The 24,413-nt window shown below is 41.0% G+C and overlaps 1 protein-coding gene across 1 annotated transcript in view; it reads left to right on the plus strand.

Moving 5' to 3' along the window:
• The window catches only part of LOC149922295 (uncharacterized), a 175,087-nt gene extending 151,387 nt beyond the window's left edge, over window positions 1-23,700 (plus strand). The window contains exons 5-6 of the mRNA XM_090162283.1: window positions 7,852-8,096; window positions 18,142-23,700. Of these exons, the coding sequence (XP_090018409.1) occupies window positions 7,852-8,096; window positions 18,142-21,759 (3,863 nt within the window). The 3' untranslated portion in view covers window positions 21,760-23,700. The remainder of the gene's footprint in view (window positions 1-7,851; window positions 8,097-18,141) is intronic.
• The last annotated feature ends 713 nt before the right edge of the window (window positions 23,701-24,413 follow it).

A 24,413-nucleotide genomic window follows, 5' to 3' on the forward strand; every position in this document is an offset into this window, starting at 1 on the left:
CTGCACCTGAAAATTTCAGTCAAAATCAATGAAGAAACTACTGGGAAAGCGGTCTTCCATATTTTGTATGAAACCTGAAATTATGTTTCTCCTTTGCTGACAAGAATACAAGCCGGTTAACATATTTAGCCATTAAGCTCTAACTAATGAGACACATTTCTTTTTGAAAGTTGACAAATATAGCCCACCATTAAGTACTATTATTTTCAACACCTCCATTCGACGGCTCAGATCTGAATTTTCTTTTTCAAGGTCCCTGTTGAGAAAATCCGGCCAATCCCTTCGCGATGGCGCAAAAAAAAAGAAATTTCCCCTATTTCAAATTATCCTTAATCGCTTTTTTATTCGCTATAGCTGGAATGTCAATGTCGTGATTATACTTCCTAGCTAGCTCGCGGACCAATTTAGTTGTCTTTTTCGTTTTCTTCCCATACTTAACGAAATAACCTTTTTTTTCTTTACGAGCCTTAAATATTATTCTTACGTAATGAGGTTAGTGAGGTTCGATCGCAGCCTCCGTCTCCGAGAAATTATGGGTGTGGGTGTTTTTACGGAGATATAACAATGTCTTTTATAGGTCCTGTTTCGACTCTTAATCGTGAGTTATGCCATACGCGTTACCAGCACGGTCCCATGTTTTTCGGGGTTCGCCAAGGGTTAAATACGCGCGCCCGCTCCGAAGGGTGTGGACAAATTGTTGATAGAGCCGGCGAAACGGGCCCGAAATTTCCGAATTAAAAACCGAAAGATATAGATACATTTATTTCGGGGCGTGTATATGGATATGTCTACGAAATTGACTCCCATATATCTGTTATTTTTGCGCGCTTTTTAAGCGTATTGTTCGAAGTTTAATTGAGCTATTGTATTCCCGTTTCATTTGCCTGTCAAACTCGGCGTGATTAAGCGTTTACTCCGTTATTAAGACGCCATGGCGAAAGTGAATAAATCCCGCCAAAGGTTACGTTAACGCGAATTTGTGACGTGTCCTAATCGAGAATATAGTTTATGGTCGATTCAGTATCTCTCCGCGGGTGGGTTTCCAACCGACGATCGGTCACTTTTCATATACGGATTGAAAGCGTCCCGCGGCTGGATTTATACCGAATAATAATAGCGTACTATCGCCGAGTGATTTGGCCAGATTTGGGTGAGGCTCTCCTTCTGGGATAATATGCCGCGGGCCATTTGGCGTCCTGAAAATCGCGGTGACACGTTTGGGAAATTCCTGTCAATTATTATTTTTGGGCTGTCAGCTAACCCCGACTGACCCCCGATATTATTTTTTTTGATTTACAGGGCGCGTATGACCCCTTCTCTTTTGGTGGTTTAATTTACGCCCATTTAATGCGAATGCTACGGCCATAACCGTTCGTGATTGTATTTCATAATAGAAGAATACATTCCATTGGAAACCGGTTATTACTATTGGAAGCTTATTCTAATCTACGACCCTATTAGAAATATTTGTTTTTCCCGTAACCGCCAGTTAGCACTCGCGAATTATTAGCGGTAATTAATCGTTTCCTATTTGGAGATTTCACCAGAAATGGGGTCAAGATGGTGGACATAACTTCGAGAAATTGATGAGAAGTCTAAGTCACGTAAAATCTACCTATTCAATTAGTGATTTTAAAAATAAGTGGCTTTTTAGATAGTTAATCTTACAAAAAGTTGATTTTCTATAACCACTTAGAAGTCTATAGAAAGTCTACGGTTCTCTTTATCCTATAGAGTACTCTATAAATATTTCGACAGAGAAACCGTCGAAATCTCTCATTTATTTCTATGAGCTATAAAAACTTGATCAAAATTTCTATAGATTCCGTAGACATTTGAATAAATTTTCTATAGGATTCCGAGTACAATTCTTTAGAAATTCCCAAGAAAATTTTGTAATCATTAACATGAACCAAGTCTGGCATCGATTTAGATCGTGCTTATTTGCAAATTTCACATAACGTCATATTTATTATAATTATTATATTATATTATTATTTTTTCAAAAAGCTGCTACTTCATGGCCTTAATTTTTTTTTAAATAAAGTTTTTTTTTAAAGCCATGAAGTATTATTAAAAACAATAATAATTAATAATTAAAAATGGCTCAAAGTTTTAACATTTATAAGCTAATGTTATCCATCTTTCCCAATCACCAACCGCCTTTAAGCTATACCCGCCATATTTACCACAAAACACGGACTCATCATATCGTGAACCAACCAATTTCACAATTTGTTCACCATATTTAACAGACGGTAGGGGTGATTTGGCGCTAGTTACTTTAAAAACAAGTCGTGGTCCGTTTTAACAAACGATTCTTAGTTTTAGTTCTTATACTCCCTTTAAAAAATTTCTCGGCAGCTGGATAATTTGTTCGTGTTTTTATTATTTTAGGGCCGCGACACCCAATACGTCAAAAAAGTTGACGAGTTATAATTAAAAGTACGTTAAAACCAGGCCGCTATAATTTCAATTAAATCCCGAATCAATTTTTCGGGAGCGTGATTATAACAAAAGCCGTATTTTTGCGGGGTACCCCACCCAATTGTATTCAAAATCTCCCGGAACCTTTGAGCTCCCCATATATATCCAGCTTTTCTCTTTAGGAAGAAAATACGAAAAAAAATATTAGTTTTCACCGTACGGACGACGTTATTGTTGAATTAAAATTGGAATCTCCGGATATTATCGGGCGTTAGAATCTGTTAAAAATCGGGGGTGCGAGGGCCCCAGTCTCATTGGCTCGGAATCACGACGGGCCCTCGGGTCTGTCACGTTTTCGAATCGCAGCGCGACGCTCGGAGGATATCAAAAAGGCTATATGCCGCCGCCGTCTTCGAAGAAATATCCTGATTGTCTTCCCCCCTTTTCGCTATTTTTTACGTTATGTGATTACGATATATATCTTGAAACGGAGGGGGGGGGGTGAAGTCAAAGCCGCTTTATCTCCTATCCACCCACCACAAGTGGCTGACTGTGTCCGGGAAGGTGGATGCAGAAATAATAGGGAGGTGTACGTTTAGATGAAAAAATAGTGATATTTATACCGGGCCCTGTTATGTATACGGAACTACTCTCGCTAAAGAAATACCCCTAAGAAATTTGGGAGGGGGGGGACACGGAGTTTGATATCTCTCTGCCATCAGAATTCTCTCTCGCCAACTTTCATAAAAGTTAAATTATGTCCCAACAATGTGCCTAGCCTCCCGACGACATATCTTTTGAGACGATAGCTTTTTTCTTCCGATTCGCAGATGTGTTTTCTGTTGACAAGGAAAGGTGTTTAAAGGCGTTTGCTTTTACAGTGTTTTTTATTTATAGTTTAAACTTTTATTTGGTTCGGAATATTTAACAAAAATTACTTTGATATAATTTAATTTGGTTATTCGCGTTGTAACGTAAGTTTATAAGTGTTTTTCGCGTAAGTGTGTTGACTCGCGTGTTTAATTTTACTTAGAATGAAGACTAAATCTTTGCTGTTTGCCTTGTCGCCATAATGTAATTTTAAGTCTCGCTAAAGGCCCTGATAATTTTATGGTTGTGACGTCAATTCTACGTCACTCCATACATACCGTAAGTAATTATTAAATATAATTTTAGACTTAAAGCTGTACGTAGTAACCACGATTTTTACTTTATAATATCCCTTTATCATAACTCCCGTGTTTTTTAACACGCATTACGACTTTTTTTAACGTAACTAGCGCCAATTACCCCTTGTTATGAATAAATTTAGTGGCACAAATATGATAATAGCATTACAGACAACAAACCGTATATTTCTCTAATTTTTCAATCTACTATTATATACTAATCCGCAGTGTTGTTCAAAATGCCCTTTTTTTTCAAAATGCAAAATACTTTCTCCATAACTTAAAATGCCAAATGTAAAATGCAAAATACTTTCTCCATAACTCAAAATGAAAAATACAATATGCATTTTGAAAATTGTTTTTAAAAGTGCCAAATGTTTTTACAAATGCACTCTGTTTACTTTTAGTTATTTATATTTAAATTATTAATAATTAATTACTAATTAATTATTAATAATTAGTAAATAATTATAATTACGTAGACATTTCAAAACCATCCTCTCATCCAGCGTGGGAAATAAAGCGGTGGCACTGTACGAATGTTCGTCCGCTTCTGAGTAAGTGAGTAACTTACAAGTTAGTATCGCCATCTATGATTAATTGGGAGTAAATAGCGGACGAACTTTCTCTATAAGAGCCGCGATGATGGTATCAGAGTAAAAACATTTTGAAAATATTTTTCCACATATCAAACCCACAAACTGATAAAAGGAAAATATAAAATAGTTTCCTAGAAACTCAAATTGCAAAATACTTTTTCTGATAAATCAAATTAACCATATCATCGGCTCCAATAAAAACTGATATCTTCCCACGCGATTGACGATGTCCGCGGACTGTCACAATTTATTAATAATCCATAAGAAGATATAAATACATTCTTTACCCAATAAAATGACGACCATTCTCAAGAAACAATAAATTCTTAGAAACTTTCCCGCAATCGGGATATCATGGCGTACGTGTGAGAGAGACGCATCCGCTTGCAGTCCGCCGGTAATGAACCAGGTCCGCGGTCCAAGTCTGCCAGAAGGGGGAAATCTTGAAACGGGGGTATAAAAATACCGTGATAATCTCGATGATTATATAACAAAGGAGCGCCCAAGAACTTCCTTTCCTGTTTTAATGGTTGCGCTCGCCTCGACTCCTGAAACCGAGCCTGGAACATATTGGAATCCGCGCAGATGGTCAGTCGCCAAAAGAGACGAAGACAGCCGATTTATGGGCAAACCATTTTTTTTTCTTTCAAGGCGTGATTTACCGCCAACTTTAATAAGGAACCACCGGGTGGGGAGGGGGCCGAGGGCTAACTGGGGGGTGCTTGTGTGATCGTGTCGTTGGAGAACCCGAAAATTAAACTTTTTCTTCGTCTGGAATCGTGATAGCTCCCAGCTCCGAAATCTAATAAGAACAATTTCGCGGACCCAGAATTATAATCTTCTCTTTTTCTCGAATAACCTTATAGCCGGAGTTAATTGAAGTCCGGCTATTTATCGACGTCGGGGAGGTCGCTTTTAATCAGAAACTTCGGGGAAGAAAATGCGCGGGTGATTTTGGAAGAACCAAAAATAAAAAAGTGTGTCAGATACGATGGTCGTCGTTAAGGGTCAATTACCGGTTATCTTTAGCGCTGTTATAAAATGGATGGTAACGTACGATCGAGGCTTAACGTCTTAAGCGGTTGCGAATTACTCGCTTTCGAAAGATATTACCGCGGCAGTGTCGTGTCCGGATCTGTGAACCTTCGCGCTTATCGCAATCGTAAAGGGGGAGACACGGGTGGGAGCGTTTTCGGTGTCCACCTCCGGAGAAAATGGGAGGTTTACGTATTCATTAATTTTCGGAACGGTTCCAGATTTGTGTGTTAAAAATTCAAGGGTTAAAGTAGGTGGCGCCCTCGCTATTTTCTTTTGTTCATTTATCTCGGATCGATCTTCCAACATCTGCCGCTGTATGAGCCATTGTCAGCTCACGCTCTCTCTCGATCTCATTCGAAGTGCCAGCCATGCCCCCAAAATCAAATTACGCTTTGAAGAATGGTTTTTAATCTGCAGTCCCTGCAAGAACAAAGCCCCCCCCCCCCCTTACGACTAATACATTAAGTAGAAAACGATACTTTGCCGAAAATGGATATATGGAATCGTGTAGCAACTTTTTCCGAAATTTAATGTTCGTCGATTTGTTATCGCCCAAGGTTGATTGTCGTTTTATTTATTATCGCAATTTTGCAAATGGCGGTCGCGTGATTTACTGTTTTTTTTTTAATTTCAATTTGTCACGTTCTGTGGCAGATTTCGAAATGATAAGCAAAAAATTACTTTGGCGGGGTTATAATCGACTGTTCCAACGCGAAACCTAGAAAGTGGCAGTTTTATTAATTCCTATTTATGTATTAATGGGAGTTGTACGTTTGCTGTAACAATTCCCAAAAAAATCCTGAATCAAAAAGTACCACTTTCATTACCGTAAGAAATAATATAAACCAAATTAAAAAAAAATAATTTTTATACACCGACTACACTGAAGATTCCCATTACTGGATGGTAAATTTCCCCAAATTCCGACACCCCTATTTAGCCTCGCCGCGAATGAAAAAAAAAGGAAACCACGCGATAATTAAAAAAAATTGATAATGAACTTTTTAAAATTAAATTTTATTGAAATTACAATTTTTAAACCTTTTGGTTGTTAGGCCTATACATTGATTGATTGTAGTATTAGGAGTCACCTCCTTTATATTATTTATAAAATCCTAAGATTCACGAAAATACACTGCTCTAGATAATTTTGAGCTTTCTATGGATAGTCAAATTTAAAAAACCACAGCCATGAAAACTCCCATAAAATCAACGTTTTTGAAGAAAAAAATATTACCTTTTCCCCACAGAGCCATAATGGACCCCAAAAATTCCCACAATATGGGAAATTTCCCACAATCTGGCAACACTTTATTGTAGTCCGCTAAGCAGACGCTTTGTATTTTATAATTACAGCGGAAAATCCGGCAGTTGATGAACTTTTAACGTCGCCCGCTACGTGGCTCTCTAAAATCTGAAAAGGCCTAATTGCGTTCCTCTATTTTAAAGTAGAGATTTGGCGGGCATAAGCTGTCGTGATCACTCTACGGCGGGTGATCAAATGTCTCATCTACGCTTGTTCGCGCGCCCGAGTTTAATCCGGGTAAACGTCCAAAAAATTCGATTTCCATGTTTTTATTTCGAGACGAGGGATAACGTGAAAGCTCATAAATTAAGCGGCGTGACGTGAACATATGTAGGATAAAATTCACTTCTCACGGTGGGCCGGCCATCCTGCCTGGCCCTGTACCACGAAACAACGGCGCGGATCCCGACCAAAAAGGCCTTCCTAGGAAAACCTATTTAGGAACTATGATTAAAAGTGTCCGCGCAATTTCGGTCGTGAGTCGGCGGCAGGGGGAGCTCGCCATCGTCATTTGTCACTGTCCAAAGCTGAGCCCCCTTCTCCGTACCTTCGAATGTGGGAAGCATCAAGGGGGGGGGGGTAGAAGCGAGGGCCTACCTTGATGATTATCCCGCTCTTTAATAAGACTATCTATAGTCGGTTGGGAGGGTGGCATTTGGGTAAGGGGAGGGAGGCACACGCGAACCCGGCCTAGTCTTTCGTGTTTCGGCCGAATTACTTAATTACGATAGTTTTTGGCGGGACCTCCTCTCGTTTGATCGTCGATTTCCATTTTCGACACACGCGGACGTAATTTTCGGGTTTGGAGGCCGTCCATGGGACATTCGCGATGAGGACAGCGCCGCTTGTTGATGAGTAGCCTCCGTACTCGAAATTTTCGTTTATTTCAGCGGTTCCCCCCATCTCTTCGTTTTCTAGCCCCCCTCCGCCTCTGCGCCTTCTCTTTCTTTTGTAGGGTCCAGTTTTATTTTTCGCGATGGTCTCCACCCTATTTTCTTTGAAAAGTGCACGCTCTCCATTTCTTAAGAGCCAAAAACTTGTCTCTTTTTTCTCGCGAGCAGGGGACCCCGCGACTTTCGGTCATTTCGTTTTAAAGCGTCAAGTCGAGCGGAGGTCGTTCGCGGGGGTCCTGGGAAAGAAATCTCGCTTTTTTGTTGTTCGCGAAACCTCGTGCGGAGTTCGCGCCATTAGCGAAACATTCGCGGAATTTTCCACGTTTTGTTTGTAGAATTAGGTGAAGAGACTTACCAATTTTGAAGATCTGGTTTTTGACGGTAAAGGTTTTAATACGGTGTTCTTTATTTCGTTCCAGCTTTGGATAAATTGGGATTTCGTAATTTGTACAACTGCGTCCACGGATTGCAGGTGGAGTTGGTCCAAGCCAGTATCGCCTTCGACGTGGCTTCTCTGATGCTCTTCGGGACGCAAGCGCTTCCGATCCGCTTAAAGATACTTCTGGACCGCCTCTTCAGCGTGTTAGCTCACGAGGACGTCCTGCAAGTACTGCACGGCTTCGGATGGTCCTACGAAGACTACGCCCGGGGATACATCCTCCAGGTAAGACACCGTCAAATACCGTTGCTAAATCTATCGCCAAGGACACACCGTGTTTGGAAAGGCTTCGCGAACAATAGACCACGTGCTTTTGGTTCTAGATCAGGATTAAGACTTCGCGGGACCCTAGGCCCAAGTTAATTTTGGTGCCCCCTTTCAATAGCGAGCTAGGCGCTCCCTCAATTTATTATTGAGAAATGGAAGGAAAAATCATTTCGCTGCCAGATTTAGTTTGTCGTCAGGGGCTAGACAGCAGTCCGTCAGAGAATGTGACAATCAAACGTTTTTGATTCATAGGGATGGACGCATTTACTAAAATTACTCCGGAAAATATCTTGTGAAAAGCAAATGATTAAAGTTTTGTACTTTTATTTTTTCCGAACCCTCTTGGTGCCCCTTGTAGGCTTGGTGCCCTAGGCCCAGGTCTATTTTATTGGTTAATCCGGCCCTGGTCACGGCATTTGACTACTAAAATAAATGCTCTGTCTATTAAAATTAATCGAAATCTGGGGCTCACTAGTGAAAAATGTACGTAAATATTTATTTAAGAAGATATAAAACATCACGAATTATTGTGTAAATTAAAACTTAACTTACGCAATAATTCGTGAGGTTTTATATTTTCTTAAATCAACGTCGTAAGGTAAGAAATATAAATGTATTCTTACTAAATATTCATAAATAACGGCGAATATGACGTATAATAAATTCATCATTCATCAAAAACATTTTATTTAAAACAATTGTGATCGACCAAATTCGGGGTTCATACAAACATGGAAATCAGTGAAAACCTGGAAATATCAGTGAAATTTATTTAAAGCAAAAAAGTCAGGGAAATATCAGGGAAAATGAAAATTTTCCTGAAAAATCAGGGAAATCAGGGAAAATAATTATGATAACTCAAAATTATGTGCAATTTGTTTTAGTATTTTTGAAATTATTACTTAGTATTGAATTCATACGTTCAATCTTGACTATATTATATTAGAAAGTGTAACAGTAATGCTTTTAACATTTTAGAGACCCCTATTATTTTAAAAAGTACACCTGGAAAATATTCAACACTACTCTGGAAAACCTGGAAATATCAGGGAAAATGGTTTTTGACATATTGTATGAACCCTGAAATTCATGTAACTCGGGTGATAAAAAACTCCTATTTTAATTCTGCCGGGTAAAGCAAAATGTTGGCTGCCCTTCTTGTTTTAATACTCCCATTTTTACCCCCTAGTCAGTGACTACTAAAATAAATTAAGATAGGAAGCTCACTAGTTAGGCTGCCTACTTAAAAAAAATCCTCATGTCCAACACTGTTCTAGACTATATTAAAGGGGTGTAAATCAAGGTTTCCGCGGAAGCTGGAATTCCTAACATAGAATTTGAAAATGGACCTAAAGTCAGGGAATTTTAAGAACTAGTATTAAAGTCAGATTATTATTTTTTTGCTAATTGAACACGTTTAGAGCCATCTATCGAAAATAAATTGAACCAGATATATAGCAGACCACGGTGTTTAGAGTCCCGTGTTATATTTTTAAATTTCGTAGCGCCATCTGACGATTTGTAACGAATTAAGTTGGCATAAATTTAGTCATTACTTTATTGAATTGTCGGTCTATTATCACTTACGCCAATAATAATTATTATTAATTTAATTTATGAGGTTTTGAAAAATATATTTACTAGAAATACCCCTTACCTGAGTAAGGTTTTTACGCAGAAGTAAATGAACCGAAGTTATTTGAAAGGTCTACTTCACATACAAGGGGGCATTTGCAATTTATCACGCGCTACGAAACAGCTGTCCAAGCTTTACTATCGCCATCTAGCGGCTTATTTTCGAAATAGAATTTCTTCGTACGATTTCTACCGCTCAAAGGATTTAGCTAGCTTCCCATTCTGCAAGCGACTCTTAGATTTCGGTCAAATTTCCATAATTTCCATTCATCTACAGTAATACTCTGTTAAACCTTCCATGCAACGTACGCAAATTTCGTGACTAAATATTTAAAAAATATATTATATTGAATTTAGTAGTTTACTTTCGTTGGATAAATATGCCGATATTCCCCTATCATAAGTTTTAATTTTATATAAGTGTGCCAGTTCTAATAATAATAATAATCAGCTAGGCTAATACCCAAGTCGCTAGGCCCAAGTCATCTAGCGCCTTATAATGTCTTTAAACAGGTGACCGGGTTGCAATACGTGTTAAAGTTTTTTATTGAGATCCATTTTTAGAATGACGGAGTACGGACCAGGTAATTAGGCCGTAAAGGGTTACTGGGAGTTGTAGGTCTGTAATTGGCTTAACAAGTCACTAGTTAACTTAGGTCTGTGTGGTTTTATGGGTATTAGCCTAGCTGATTATTATTAACTCGGCCGCCTGTTTAAAGGCATTATAAGTCGCTAGATGACTTGGGCCTATAAAGTGATGCCTTGGGTATTAGCCTAGCTGATTATTATTAACTCGGCCGCCTGTTTAAAGGCATTATAAGTCGCTAGATGACTTGGGCCTATAAAGTGATGCCTTGGGTATTAGCCTAACTGATTATAATTCTTATTATTATTATTTTTATTATAATTTTTTATTTAGGAACTTGGTGCATTTTTATATCTCTGGAGTATGACATTATTATTATTGTACGTGATACACTGTTACGACTAACTGACACACTTTTCGAAAACAATTATAGACTAGTTATAAACCATCTTGAAAAATCACTTTTTCCGAAGAGACCAACAATGGTGAGGAATTAGTTAGGTCATGTAATTGATTTATAGTCCCCTCTGCAGTGAAAAGACTAAACAGATGAGAGCGTGTATTTAGCGTGTTTCTAATAGAGAGAGGAGAGGATGTCTTGGGCTACCTTGGTCGGGAAGCTAATTACGAACCGCGAGTCAATTAAGCATGGAGAGAGAAATATGATGGATGACTTTAAAATAAACGACTTCGCAACCATCTATCTCCGCTTGTCGGGAGAATGCTCAACGTACGAACGAAGCGGCCGCCGCCGATTAATATTCGCTCGAAACGCGCTAATTGCGTTCGATTAAATAACTCCCGCAGCTCTAATTAAGCGTCACGCTAAGACGGATAGGGTTGAGATCCTGGTACATACTTACCTCGGACGATTCTAGTACCTCTTCTTCATTTTAAGAGTAAAAGAATGATTTAAATCGACGTGGTCGTTATCATTTTCCGATTCGATAGTTAATTGCATGTTCTATATCGATGGGATCGTTAATTGCATGTTCTATATCGATGGGATCGTTAATTGCATGTTCTATATCGATAGGATCGTTAATTGTAATGTTCCGTATCGATAGGATCGTTAATTGTAATGTTCCGTATCGATAGGATCGTTAATTGCATGTTCTATATCGATGGGATCGTTAATTGTAATGTTCCGTATCGATAGGATCGTTAATTATAATGCTCCGTATCGATAGGATCGTTAATTGTAATGTTCCGTATCGATACGATCGTTAATTTTATTGTTCCGTATCGATACGATCGTTAATTTTATTGTTCCGTATCGATACGATCGTTAATTGTAATGTTCCGTATCGATACGATCGTTAATTGTAAGGTTCCGTATCGATAGGATCGTTAATTGTAATGTTCCGTATCGATGCGATCGTTAATTGTAATGTTCCGTATCGATAGGATCGTTAATTGTAATGTTCCGTATCGATAGGATCGTTAATTGCATGTTCTATATCGATGGGATCGTTAATTGTAATGTTCCGTATCGATAGGATCGTTAATTGTAATGCTCCGTATCGATAGGATCGTTAATTGTAATGTTCCGTATCGATACGATCGTTAATTTTATTGTTCCGTATCGATGCGATCGTTAATTGTAATGTTCCGTATCGATACGATCGTTAATTGTAAGGTTCCGTATCGATAGGATCGTTAATTGTAATGTTCCGTATCGATAGGATCGTTAATTGTAATGTTCCGTTACGATAGGATCGTTAATTGTAATGTTCCGTATCGATAGGATCATTAATTGTAATGTTCCGTATCGATAGGATCGTTAATTGTAATGTTCCGTATCGATAGGATCGTTATTTGAAATGTTCCGTATCGATAGGATCGTTAATTGTAATGTTCCGTATTGATAGGACCGTTATTTAACTAATTTCTACGAAAGTAATTGTTAAACGAACGATTTGTATCGATGGAATTTTTACTTAACCGAATGGAATCGATAGAAATGTTAATTATTTGATTTCCATCCACCGCATCGCTAATTGTTTCGATAGGGAAGATAAATGAAGAGTTTGCATAAATTAGATCGATAATTAAAGGGAATATAACCTTCAAAGCAATCTTTATGGAAGACCCCTTCAATTTTTCTAATTTCCCTGTACAGTGGCGCCAAACATTTCTAAAGCGAAAGGCAAGAGCGGCCAGAGCTGCAAGCGTTGGTGTTCCACACCAAATACCTGAGGTTATATTCCCTTTAATGTCTTTTTATATTTGCATCGTTTCTTTCGTTAATTGATTGAATACTATCTATTGCAACCAGATTTCGAACGAAAATATTAGTTTTGGATGGAATTCGATAAATGATATAAGCGATATTTGTTTTAGTTCCCTTATTATACAGGGTTTTTCAAAAGGTTATGCACAAAATTTGAAGGAGTTGTAGGGGGTGAGTTGAGAAGTATGCCTGTTTTTTTTCCCCATTTTCCTACGATGAGTTAAAAGAGCGCCAGAGAGCTTCAAAGTGTAGCCTACTAGCCCCTTGAACTGGTGCAAAAACACGCAGCAGGGACTTTAAATACTGTTTAAGTTTACTTGGTTACCTCTATTTTTTTTCAAAGTCCTTTTTTACCTATCACACGAACCCAAACCTTAATGTTCGCATTTCCCTGCTGCTTGGTTTTGCGCTTGTTGCAGCCTAATTCCGAATCCGCCTTTTGGGCTATATTTCGGAAACATATTGAATTCGGTCGAATGGGATTTTGATCGAATGGGAATATACCTTTAAAAACACCCTGTATAAAATTTATGTTGGACCAATTAGTAGTTAGGGTGTTAACCAATTGCACGACGCTTCGAGATACTTGGTCGTTGGCTCAATTTGTAGTTAGGGTGTTGCACCACGGTCCGAGATACTTTGTTCGATTAGCGGACATGAATGCGACATTGTTCGAAATTTATTTTTTGCTCCACGTTGTATTTAATGATTAGAAACGCAACAACGGCGGGTCCTTGTAATGTAGCGTGTAATAACCTAATTCGGTTGTCCATTAACGCAGCCGACAACTATTGTCGGGACACGAAAACGAGTCGTCCGTGAAGCCAGGGATGACGAAGGGAGGGGGGCACCAATTAGCGGCTCAGACACGTTGGGTGATCAAACATAATAGTCGGGTCCGCTGGATATTTTTTTTCCACGAACAACACATGTTCTCTTTTCTATTATCCCTCTGCCCTCCCATTGTGTCCACATTTATTCTTTTTTTTTTGTTGCGCCGCACGAAAAACGGCTAATGTTTAAAAGCGACAACGGAGATGATAGGTGTTGTTATTCAATCTCGTACAATATATAAAATTATATTCCTACAAATTACCGGCGCTAGTATGGGAGAGGGGGGTTGCCAAAAAGGGCTTAAGTCATCCGGACATCCTGTCCGCGCGTATTTGCGCGAAGACACCGTGTAATCACCAGCGTCATGATCAAAAAGAAGAGAGGAAAAGTACTAATAAGAGCCAAGCTTTAACGCGTCGTTTTTAGCAAATAGCGTTGGACCAACTGAGGACAGTCGGCGCGCGCTGCTAGGACGCTTTGATCCGTGGCGCGTTGTCGAAGGCGACGTTTCAACGCGGGTCGCTGATGAGGAAGACGCGCTCGAGTCTCCGTTGAGACAGACAGACGGCGTATGATCCAACTCGCGAAACAATATTATTGACACGTTGTATTAGAGCCCGCAGCGTCGGCAGGGGTCTTTTTAAGCGCCGGGATGGTGCGTAGATTCTTCAGCGTGAGCCGTCCTACCATCGTAATTATCGCTCTCTGCCGCAGGAAACGGGGCGACTACGCGACAAGACAAGATGGGTCCGCGGGTAATTTGTTAGTTCTCCAACAACTGGCGAATACGGAGGCAGCCACTTCCCGCTCTCATTAGGCAATTTAAATTACTTTTGTCCGTTCCGACGACTCCCCTCACTGTATCAGATTGCTGTTTCGAGGAGTGTTATACCCTTTTCCCCAAAGACCTTCTAAAACCGTTAACGGTTGGACGTTTGTCTCATTATCCCACGCGTAACAAAAGATGTAATTATTTCCCATAAGCGAGCCAGTTAGGCGGAATAATTACTGATACCAGAAGTTCGTAATATATCTCTTCCCACAGAAGTATCCATTCAGGCCATTAAAACGAAACGCGTAGGCACGACGTTCACTCCGTTGGACGCATTCAGACTCAAAATTTACCCAATCTATTACTTTGCTTAGAAATGTAAATTGAAAAAATTTAGAGTTGTTAATTTTCCGGAAAAATTTCAGAAATATTTTCCACAAATCGGACAAATAAAAAATTTAAATATATATTACTTCTTAAGGGTTTTTATTTTAGGCAAGTCTAAGTCTAAAGGTTTAGTTTTACTTTTGGAATCGATAAAATGAGGAGAAAATGCCGCTAAATTTAAATTGGCCTTTTAAAAACCTTTTTTTTTACCTTTTTCGGGAAAATACGGAATATTTTCCGGAAAAAAAGCCCTCGGTAATTTTCCGGAAAATTTAGCAATGAGCTACGTAGAGATACGAAGGGATAACCACTTCCTCAAATAATTCTGTACAGCCTTTGGTAGTACTACATCTGTAATCGATTACCAGGGCCCCCAGAGGTCCTATAATTCCTATAAAATCCTATATTTTAAAAAATGTCCTATAACTCCTATATTTTTAGCAAAATCTCCCAAAAGTCCTATAAAATCCTATAATTTTTATATTTTTCCCATTTCAAATCCAACCACTCAGTTAAATTGCTAGATTTAGCTATAGGATAAATCCCTATACCAAGTCATTCTAGTCTATACGTTTGTTATTGTTAACATGGTTAGCTACTAGTATATTTTTGTGATAAAATGGTTAAATAGTTTCTATTTTTAATGTGAAAATCAAAGATTTATTTCTCTAAATATAGATATTGTAAAAATAGTCCTATAAAGTCCTATATTTTTAGAAATATAATCCTATTTTTCCTATTAAAAAAATTGAAGATTTGAGTGGGGGCCCTGGATTACGTAATCACTTTTAATACAGTCAAAGCTACAAACTTGTACACCGATTACGGATAGTATCAAAGTAGAGATATTTACCTATTGATAAACAATACACTAGTATTCTAGAAAATCAATTTATGACGGTGTATGCCTCGCACTATTTTTTCTTAGCAAGATAGGTAGGTGAATACTTCTCTCCTAAGAAATATATTGTATACATCCGCGGAAAGATGTAGAATTGACGTCATACCCAAAAACGATAAGCGCCGCTAGCGAGTCAAATACCAATGATCACGCGCCGGTCCTACGCCCATCGCGCACGCTTATTACGACCTAATAACTCGGTCTTAAGTCCACCAAAAATACGTGGTCATTCTAGAAATTAGCACGCGGAAGATAAGGAACTGACACACTTCCTTGAAGAAATAATTATTTACTTATGGTTGTTCTTAACCTTAATTAGTCTTTTTCTAAATAATAATGCCACTTCTCTAGGTTATTTAACAATATGGTAATCGGTGCGTTTAAATTTGGCATCAAGATGAATTATCTCATAACCTCTTAATTTTATTAAATACCTATTCAAACGAACGCCATATTTTTGTATAAATAAATTTCTTTCAACAATAAAATTTAATTAGATTAATAGAGTTAAAATTGAAAGAAATCAACGTATTTGAATGAGATTAAATGGTACCAACTCCTTCGGAACTAATCAAAGCATCCGCCGACTCCAGTTTTCCCGCTAAAAGTGCCATTACGAAATGTGTCATGATCCCGAGAAGCGAATTGTCTTGACCAGATATTGGGATATTTCTCATTTCCGTTTCGAGAAAATGATGACTAGACGCCAGCCAATCTTTCGATTTTATTATGTCGTTCACGTATCCGACATCATTCTGGGATTTATTACGAAATTATAGGCTAGAAAAACGACTTCGGAATTATATCAGCCGCGTTCACACTAGACACTTTGGAACCGTTTTTAAATGGTTTCGAAAGATAAAATTGAACATTTTCGGTGTCAACTGTATTAATGACCATACGATAAATACATTCGACAGCAAAATTTTACAGTTTGATCTTTCGAAACCGTTTTAAAACGGTTCCAAAGTGTCTAGTGTGAACGCGGCTATCGTTTTGTATAGAGGAAAGGGATCTAACGAGCGAGCGAACCACGAGGGGGAAAACCGGGTTAAAATACAATATGGTCGTGATGTATTTCCTAATTTTCGGGATTAATCAATATAATTTAGCCGGCAATGGGCGTTCACTCGAACGTATACGATATTCAATTCGTCGTGTTGCTCGATTATATTCTATATAGACTAGTTTCATTGATAGAATAATAATAATTTATTAAAAACGAAAAAAAAACTCTGAGAATACTCGAATAACGAGAACGACCCGAACGGCTATGGAGAAAATCTCAAAGACACGAATTTGGGAAGTGGATAAGAACTTTATTAAATAAATGGAACTGGTATTTATTAAGCGACGGATTAAAGGGGGACTATAGGCCTACTGTCAATTGTTTATGAAAGTCGAAGGTTTATCGGTTCGGTTCTGGATGGGCGATTCTATTTGGCGCTTCTATTGTTACTCGTTGAAGTAGGCTAAAAATTGTTTGCCCATCGGAAGAAAAAGACGTACCCGGATTCCGAGGCCATTTAGAGACGGTCCTGGCGCGTATGTCCCGAATTCTCTCTTTCCCTCGTACGAAAGCGGGGAGGGTCGCTCTTAAGATAGTTCCGTCGACATCTCGGTACTCGATTTTTGACGTCCCTGGCCAATGTTTGTCCTCTTGTCCCGGCGTCTGCTCCCCCGACTACGCACCAAGAAGAGAGATGCACCTGTGACAGGATGTTTAGTTAAAGTCTTTTCTGCCAAAAGTCGTTCTGTTTAGACATCCCACGATTCTCTCCCTCGCCCCGCTGTTCACGCGATTCCTAATAGTAGCTCCCCGTTCGAAAGTAACGTATTAAATATAGCGTTCATAGACTTCAATAAGGGAATTTTTCTATCGCGAAATATGATGGTCCATAGTCGCGGGGGTTGACAAAAGGGATTGTTTATTCTAGCGCCGACATTGTTTACGCTGACCTCGCTGGCTTTGACACGCGTTACCCCTATTCTTCCTCGTCGCGGTAGGGCCCCGTGACTTATTCTAAGAGAGCGCGCGCTATCTGTTCGGGCGGGCTCCGGCGAGAGACCACTCTAAACGTTGCACTCGGGGAAAGACTTGTTTATTTACGCAAGGACATCGTTTTCGAGGCATCCGAGACGTAAGCCAGATTCCCTATCTCTTCTAGGCTCCGCGTTTTCTATAGAGTCGCTCGCTGGGCTGATTCATCCAGCCTCTTTCGATCTGCCAAAAAAGGAGAGATTTGTTTAGGTGTACTCGCGACACACGCTATAAAGCCTCCATTTGCTACGTGTCAATTCGAGAGCCCCGCGCTCCACCCCTCCTTATTCTTCTTCTTGTTTGACTTCTTCCGGGGCTGGCCATACCTTTTCTTTATTCTCGCCTTTTTTTAGAAAATCGACGTTTTTTCCCTCGGCCCTTCTTAACCTTGTCGATTAAGAAAGCACTTAACCTTCAAATTGTGTCTACGTAAGACCACCGTGTAGTGTATGATTCTATACGATTCTATTTTTATATATTTTCCCCCCAAAAATGTTTTTTAACTAAATCGCCTCGATTTGAAAATATTCGGGTAAATTAAGTGAAATCTCTTTATAAACTTTTTTTATATTCATACCACTGTTAAAAATGGTCTTATTGTTTTTTTGTTGTAGGATACTGCTGGCAATGTCCTGGATCGATGGATTCTGGCAACTCGAGAAGAAGAACCCCTGATACTTCAGCAGTTCCTGAGATTCGGAGAAACGAAAGCCATCGCGCAACAGCTTCTGCTGCAGGAGAATGGCGAGAAGTCGGAAGGCCGCCCGTCGTCCGTTCCCAGAATGGGACACGATTCGGACATTAAGAAATTTATCGAGAGGACCAACCGCGCCGCCACTGGCTCCGCGTTGTTCAAAAACGCGGCCCTGCTAGCCCATTCCTCGACGGCTACTTCGGCCGTAAGTACGGCCACCGCGACGGTCACGACCACTTTGACTAACGTCAACAACAACAACAACAACGTGATTCCTATGACAACGATGCCGACGACGTCAACGGCGCACACCGTCTCTTTGAACAGGCCCAGACCATTCCGAATTCCCTCTAGCGTCAGCTCGACACATTCCATGTCCCCGCCCGGAGCCGGCTCGCCCGTGGACTGCCGCAGCCCGGCTCCGAACCAGTCTTCCTCGCCCTTGAACAAACTGCAAAACATGCAACCGTGCGATTACCGGCGAGAGAAGATCCTCGCCAGCCCGGACTCCCGACTGCAACTGGGCGGCGGCTCGCTGGAACCGGGCTCATTCGTTTCCAGCCACCAACACGCCACGCCTCTCTCGTCGCCCACGTCTTCCGCGCCCACCATTTCCAGCATGCACTCCATGTCCGGCGGCGGTTACGCCAACAACCTGACGTCGGTCACGACGGGCATTTCCGACATGAGCGCCACGGATTGCGACACGGACGAGGACAGCGTCCACGCGATTAATTTGAGTCGGTCTTCGAATATGGGCGTGACGACTTCTCACCTACACGATTCCATCTACGCCGCGCGCAAAGTGCGCCATTTGAGAAAGTCGGCGAACCCGATGCGGAGAAGGTGGAATCCGATGGTATTGAGTACTCTGACGACCAATCCGGCGACTGGCAAGAAACGTGTTCAGTGTCACGTTTGTTTGAAGACGTTTTGCGACAAAGGCGCCTTGAAAATTCACTTTAGCGCCGTTCACCTTCGCGAAATGCACAAGTGCACCGTCGAGGGCTGCAACATGATGTTCAGTTCGCGCCGCAGTCGAAACCGACACAGTGCCAATCCTAACCCGAAACTGCACACGCCCAACTACAGACGCAAGATCAACCCTCACGACGGACGATCGGCCAACCCGTATCCCATCATCCCGCCGTCCGCCCTCCTCGGCTTGCGCAATAACAATAGCCACGGCTTACCGGCGGGCGGCTCTCTGGGCGGCTTGGACCCCGATAGATCGTTCATTTCGCTGGACGACGCGATGCGCGTAGAAACGAAACTCTGCGACGATACGCAACGAAAGGACGACGACTCGATGAGGATGTCGCGAGAGTCGTCTCTGGAAAGACATCGGCGCGAATCGCGGAAATCTTCTCCGGACGTGACGGCTCTTTCGCGCGGAAGTCCGGCGCCGCTGCAGACTGTGGACGGAGTATTGGCGCTGACCAAGAAACCGCGCCTCATTAGTAGCTTCGAAGAGACGCTTTTGCAACATCAACTTCAACGACATCAACATAGCCAAAATCACCTTCAGCACCACCACCACCATCACCATCATCATCAGCAGCAACAAACCCACCACCACCACCACCACCAACTTCAATCGGTTCCGCAGTATCGCGTTCAAGAAGATGGTGGCGAGGCGGACGTCAGCAATGGCGCCGAAGAAGGCATGAACTTATCTTTGAAAGATCAGGGCCAGGACGCTCTTAGCCACCCCAATAGTAACAATAATAATAACAATACGGCAACGGCCAGCAAACAAGGGGTCCGCAAGAGAAAAAGTATGAACCCGACCCGGTGCACGGCCGTGACTAGCGACGACGACTTGGAATACGTCACCACCGACGATTCTTCCAGCGACACGTACATCGACCACTTGGACGAGAACGGATTACTGAATTCGAAATCCGACGACGACGACGATGACGACGATGACCTATTGTCCTCGGACGATTTGGGAGACGATTCCAAAGATTTCTTTTATCGAAACCACCTTTTTAAAAAACGAGTAACCAGCCCCGAAACGAACAAAATCAACCAACCACCGCCTTCGCGGGTTCCGCCGCCAGAGTCGCCTAAGCCCTCGATTCCGTCGCCATCCGGCCCGCCGGAACTCAAAAAGGAAGACGCCAAGGAAACTCCGGAAATCGAAGAGAACCGAGAGCGAGTCGAAGAATCGAAAGCGCCACCGAGTCCGTCTCCCGCGAAAGAGGAGCCCAAGAGTAGGATGCGGAACGGGCCAAGCGAGATGGAAATCTCCGAAAACCCGCTGAGACATTTGGAAAGTTTATCGATGGGGGCGTTCACGAACATCGTGGTGTCCGGCGGCGCGCGAGGCCACTATGGTCCGACCGGAGCGACGTCTAGCGGGGTGTCTTTCCACGCGCCCGGGCTGGGGCTCGCTTCCAGCGCCTCTTCGGGCGAAGAACGACCCAGAAGCTCGGAGGTAGTGAGTTTGTCTAATAATCCCGTTTCGAATATTTGCCAAAATTCCAGCGACCACGAATCTTACTCGGAACAAATGTCTTTGCTTCCCGCTTTCAGGGACGCGTCTTTGGTGGGCTCGCTCGAAATTCCAGTGGACAAGGAAAACCCGCGTCGATGCACGGCGTGCGGCAAAATATTCCAAAACCATTTCGGAGTCAAAACGCACTACCAAAACGTTCACCTGAAACTGATGCACAAGTGCACGGTGGAAGGCTGTAACGCGGCCTTCCCCTCGAAAAGAAGTCGGGACAGGCACAGCGCCAACTTAAACCTACATCGAAAGTTGTTGTCCACCTCCAGCGATAAGAACTCGCCCTTCCTGGACAAGAGCGCCATGTTTCCTTACCACAGCGCGGGCGCTCAGCTGCGCGACGAGTTCTTCTCGAGACTGTACGACCCGCAAGGTCTGCAACCCCTGAACTTCGCCGACCTCTACCCGGGACGCATTCCGCCCTGCAACCCGGACGGCTTAGTGGCTTTCCCCAACCACTTGGGGCCCTTACCTTTCCACCACGCTTTCATGAGCCCCGCCTCGGCCGCCCACCTGACGGACGGGCTCGGCCTCATGGGCGCCGGACTCGCCATGAGTGCGGGCGCGTTTCTGCCGTCGGCTCCGCGTAGCGGGAAAGACAGCCCTTCTAGTTCCTTGACGACGTCGCCGAGTCCTCCGCCAGCCTCGAGGCCGTCGTCGCCCAAGTCTTTCCAATTCGGAGAAGGCGAACGCCACCCGGAAGCGGAATCGCCCCGACCAATGGCGACGGACAATCACCTTCCCTGCGAATTCTGCTCGGAGAAGTTTCGCGACACGGACGCTCTAAGACGTCACTACGAAAGTTATCACGCGCGCGAATTGATGGAGAAAGCGCGCGAGTCTCGGCCGGCGGAGGAAAGTAGAGCGGACGACGGTGACCAGGAGGTCAGCCCGGACAGTCACTCCGTCGAAGCGCCGGACCAATTCCCCACCGAAATTAAAATCGAGGACGACGAGGATGGCCACCCGGGAGGGGTTGGCCAATCGCGGAGCGCCAATCCTTCGACGTCATCCTCCTCTTAACGTCGTCTTTGCCGCGTTTCTCGTGCCAATATTTCAATGTTTTGGATACTTCCTTTTTTCACTTCGAGAACTTGATATAGGCCTAGCAGTCTGTCTCCACTACCAAAAAACAAAATATTTCTCGCCGGGGATCGACTCTTAAAAAACAAACAAAAGTATCGAGTTTATATAAAATAATAATAATAATACTAATACTACTTCTATAGCGCGTAATAGTAATAACCGGGAGCCTCAGGAACATTGTTTTCGAAATAACTGTCACTCCTATTCGTATTACCTAGTAACCCGTTCGAGTCCGCGTACACTAAATCATTGGGTAGTCTTTCAAAAACGATTATCTCTTTTTACATTTCTCTTACGTTCGAAAACTTTGTGTATTTACGACAAAATGCGGCCACGCTGGCGTAAGTTGCTCTCTATATAATTAATATTAACCCATTAAATATTTAAATTATTACTACGTTAAAGTTAAAGAGAGAGAGACAAAAAACCTATAGACGACAACATTATTGGTGCCACGATTTTTAAGTCTTCCAAATTATTTACTACTTAATCTATGGTAAATTACACCTATACCGCGCGCTAAAGATTATAACCCTACGTTAAATTACTTAAGTTTTATACGTAATTATCTCTTCAACTTATCGAATTGAAGCTCCCTCTATTTAATGGAATGTGGTTTCCGCAGTAACTAGTCCCAAGCAAGCCCAGTTCGTTCTCTATTTAGTCTATCGTTTCGTCAGAAGTTCTTAACAACCTCGTTTCGAAGGAGAAGTACCTAACACGCGAAAAATAACGTACAAAGTAAATTTCAGTCTCGATGCGCTATAGACGCGAAGCTACAGCGGAGGGATACACCTCGTTGGAAAGTAGTAAGCCGCGCGGAGAGTTACTGGAAGAAAGTAAGAGTAAAAAGGTCGCCGTAGAGCTCAAAGTAAGGAAACGGCTCGACGGCGAAATTTTGTTTCGCCAAGTTCTTTTCTACAATTTCGGAAATATTAGGTTGTTAGGTACTTTTCCTCCGAAGAGTTCGTTATTTATAGACTTCTGATTTTATTTATTATTAAACTTAATCCGCCTTGGAGCGAGACATTTTCGAGGTTTTTTTTTAAATTGTCGAGAGATAAGCAAAATGTACTTAACTCATTTTTGTACAGCAAAACTATTTGGTATTATTTTTTTTAAATAATCTTAAAAAAAAATGAGTTTCTGATCTTGAGGGCGCGAGATATTTATATATTTACGTTTATATAAATGTATAGGAGTCGAAATTTTCCACAGTATTATTAAACATAAGTTGGTGCTCTACCGAAAACTGTATAGTATAAGCTTTATTATTTAAAATCCTTTGTTTTTTATTGCCTATTATTCTTTTAGAAATGTGAAAATTAATTTGTTTTCGCGTTAAATGAGGAATTTTCAACAAAACAAAAACGTTGTCTCTATATATTTTAAAAATAAAAAATTCTTATAATGGCACGATGGGGCTATTTCTGTTAAGTAAAATTAGTCGAAAAACGTTGTTCGCATTATTATAATAATAATTATTATTATTACCATTGTTTTATGTACAGAATTACACCCTTAAGAAAGGGTTTTTAGGGATTACTATCATTTTTCAAAAGAAAGATTTAAAGTTTGTCAACAAGCAAGCTGATCGGGTTATTCAGATAAAGACAACCAAAAAAAAAATAAAATATATATATTAGAGTTGTACAAAAAAAAACAAAGTTTTAAATTTATTTAAAACCAAAATATTTTCTCTCGATCTGAGGGTTTTTTTTTAGAAGTGAGAACAAATCCTAAAACAATTAACTGTTGTATCATACTTTTTCTCGTTTAATTTTCGTTAGTAAATTAAAGGTTCGACAGATTTGAGTCTTCGTTGGCTCTATCCCGTCTGTATTTGAGGCGTTATATTTCATTCGAGGTGTTACTAAAAAAAATGGATCACTTGTGAATAAAGTTTCCTCCTATTTGTAAGTTTGACTTAATTTGAGACAATTTTTAGACTTTTTTGTTGATTTAGAACGGATTTTATCGGTATCTTGCTATCCAGAGATACTCACTAACTTCTACGGTGGATCGTCGAACTTCACTTTCTACCACCAGGTTTAACCAAGTCGTAGCGGGTGCTAGCAGACGATTTTTGGATGTAGAATATTTGTAAATATATTTATCTACAAAAGCTGTTACTCCACTCATGAAAGGCATTTTGAACTTACATATTTATGATGGATAGAGTTTCACAGATTCTAGAGGTAACTGGCGCTAGTTACGCGAAAATAAATTGTTGGGCTGTAGTCATTCACCCTAACTATAAATAAATAAATTATGCTAGGTTCACACTTACTCCTAAAATCGCTTCGGTTTAGATAAATAGTTTTCAGAACCAGCGTGAGTTCGGGAAGCAACTCGTCCAAGTCGGTTCGCTTAGAATCACTTTCAAAACGACAAGGCGGGGAAGTAAAATTGCTCGTATTTTCAAAAATAATAGGAATAAAATTCTAAATAAATATTGTCAAATAAAATTACTGTATGTATAGTAAACATGATTAACTAATTGTTTTGGGATACATTTTAGTATTTTCAAAATTCTGGTCATAATTTGAAATGAAGTTAAGCCTTGGCTATAAGCGAACCGGGGTGAAGCG

Source organism: Leiobunum rupestre, chromosome 11, assembly GCF_980474605.1.
Source record: "Leiobunum rupestre chromosome 11, qqLeiRupe1.1.hap1, whole genome shotgun sequence".
NCBI classification, from domain to species: domain Eukaryota; kingdom Metazoa; phylum Arthropoda; class Arachnida; order Opiliones; family Sclerosomatidae; genus Leiobunum; species Leiobunum rupestre.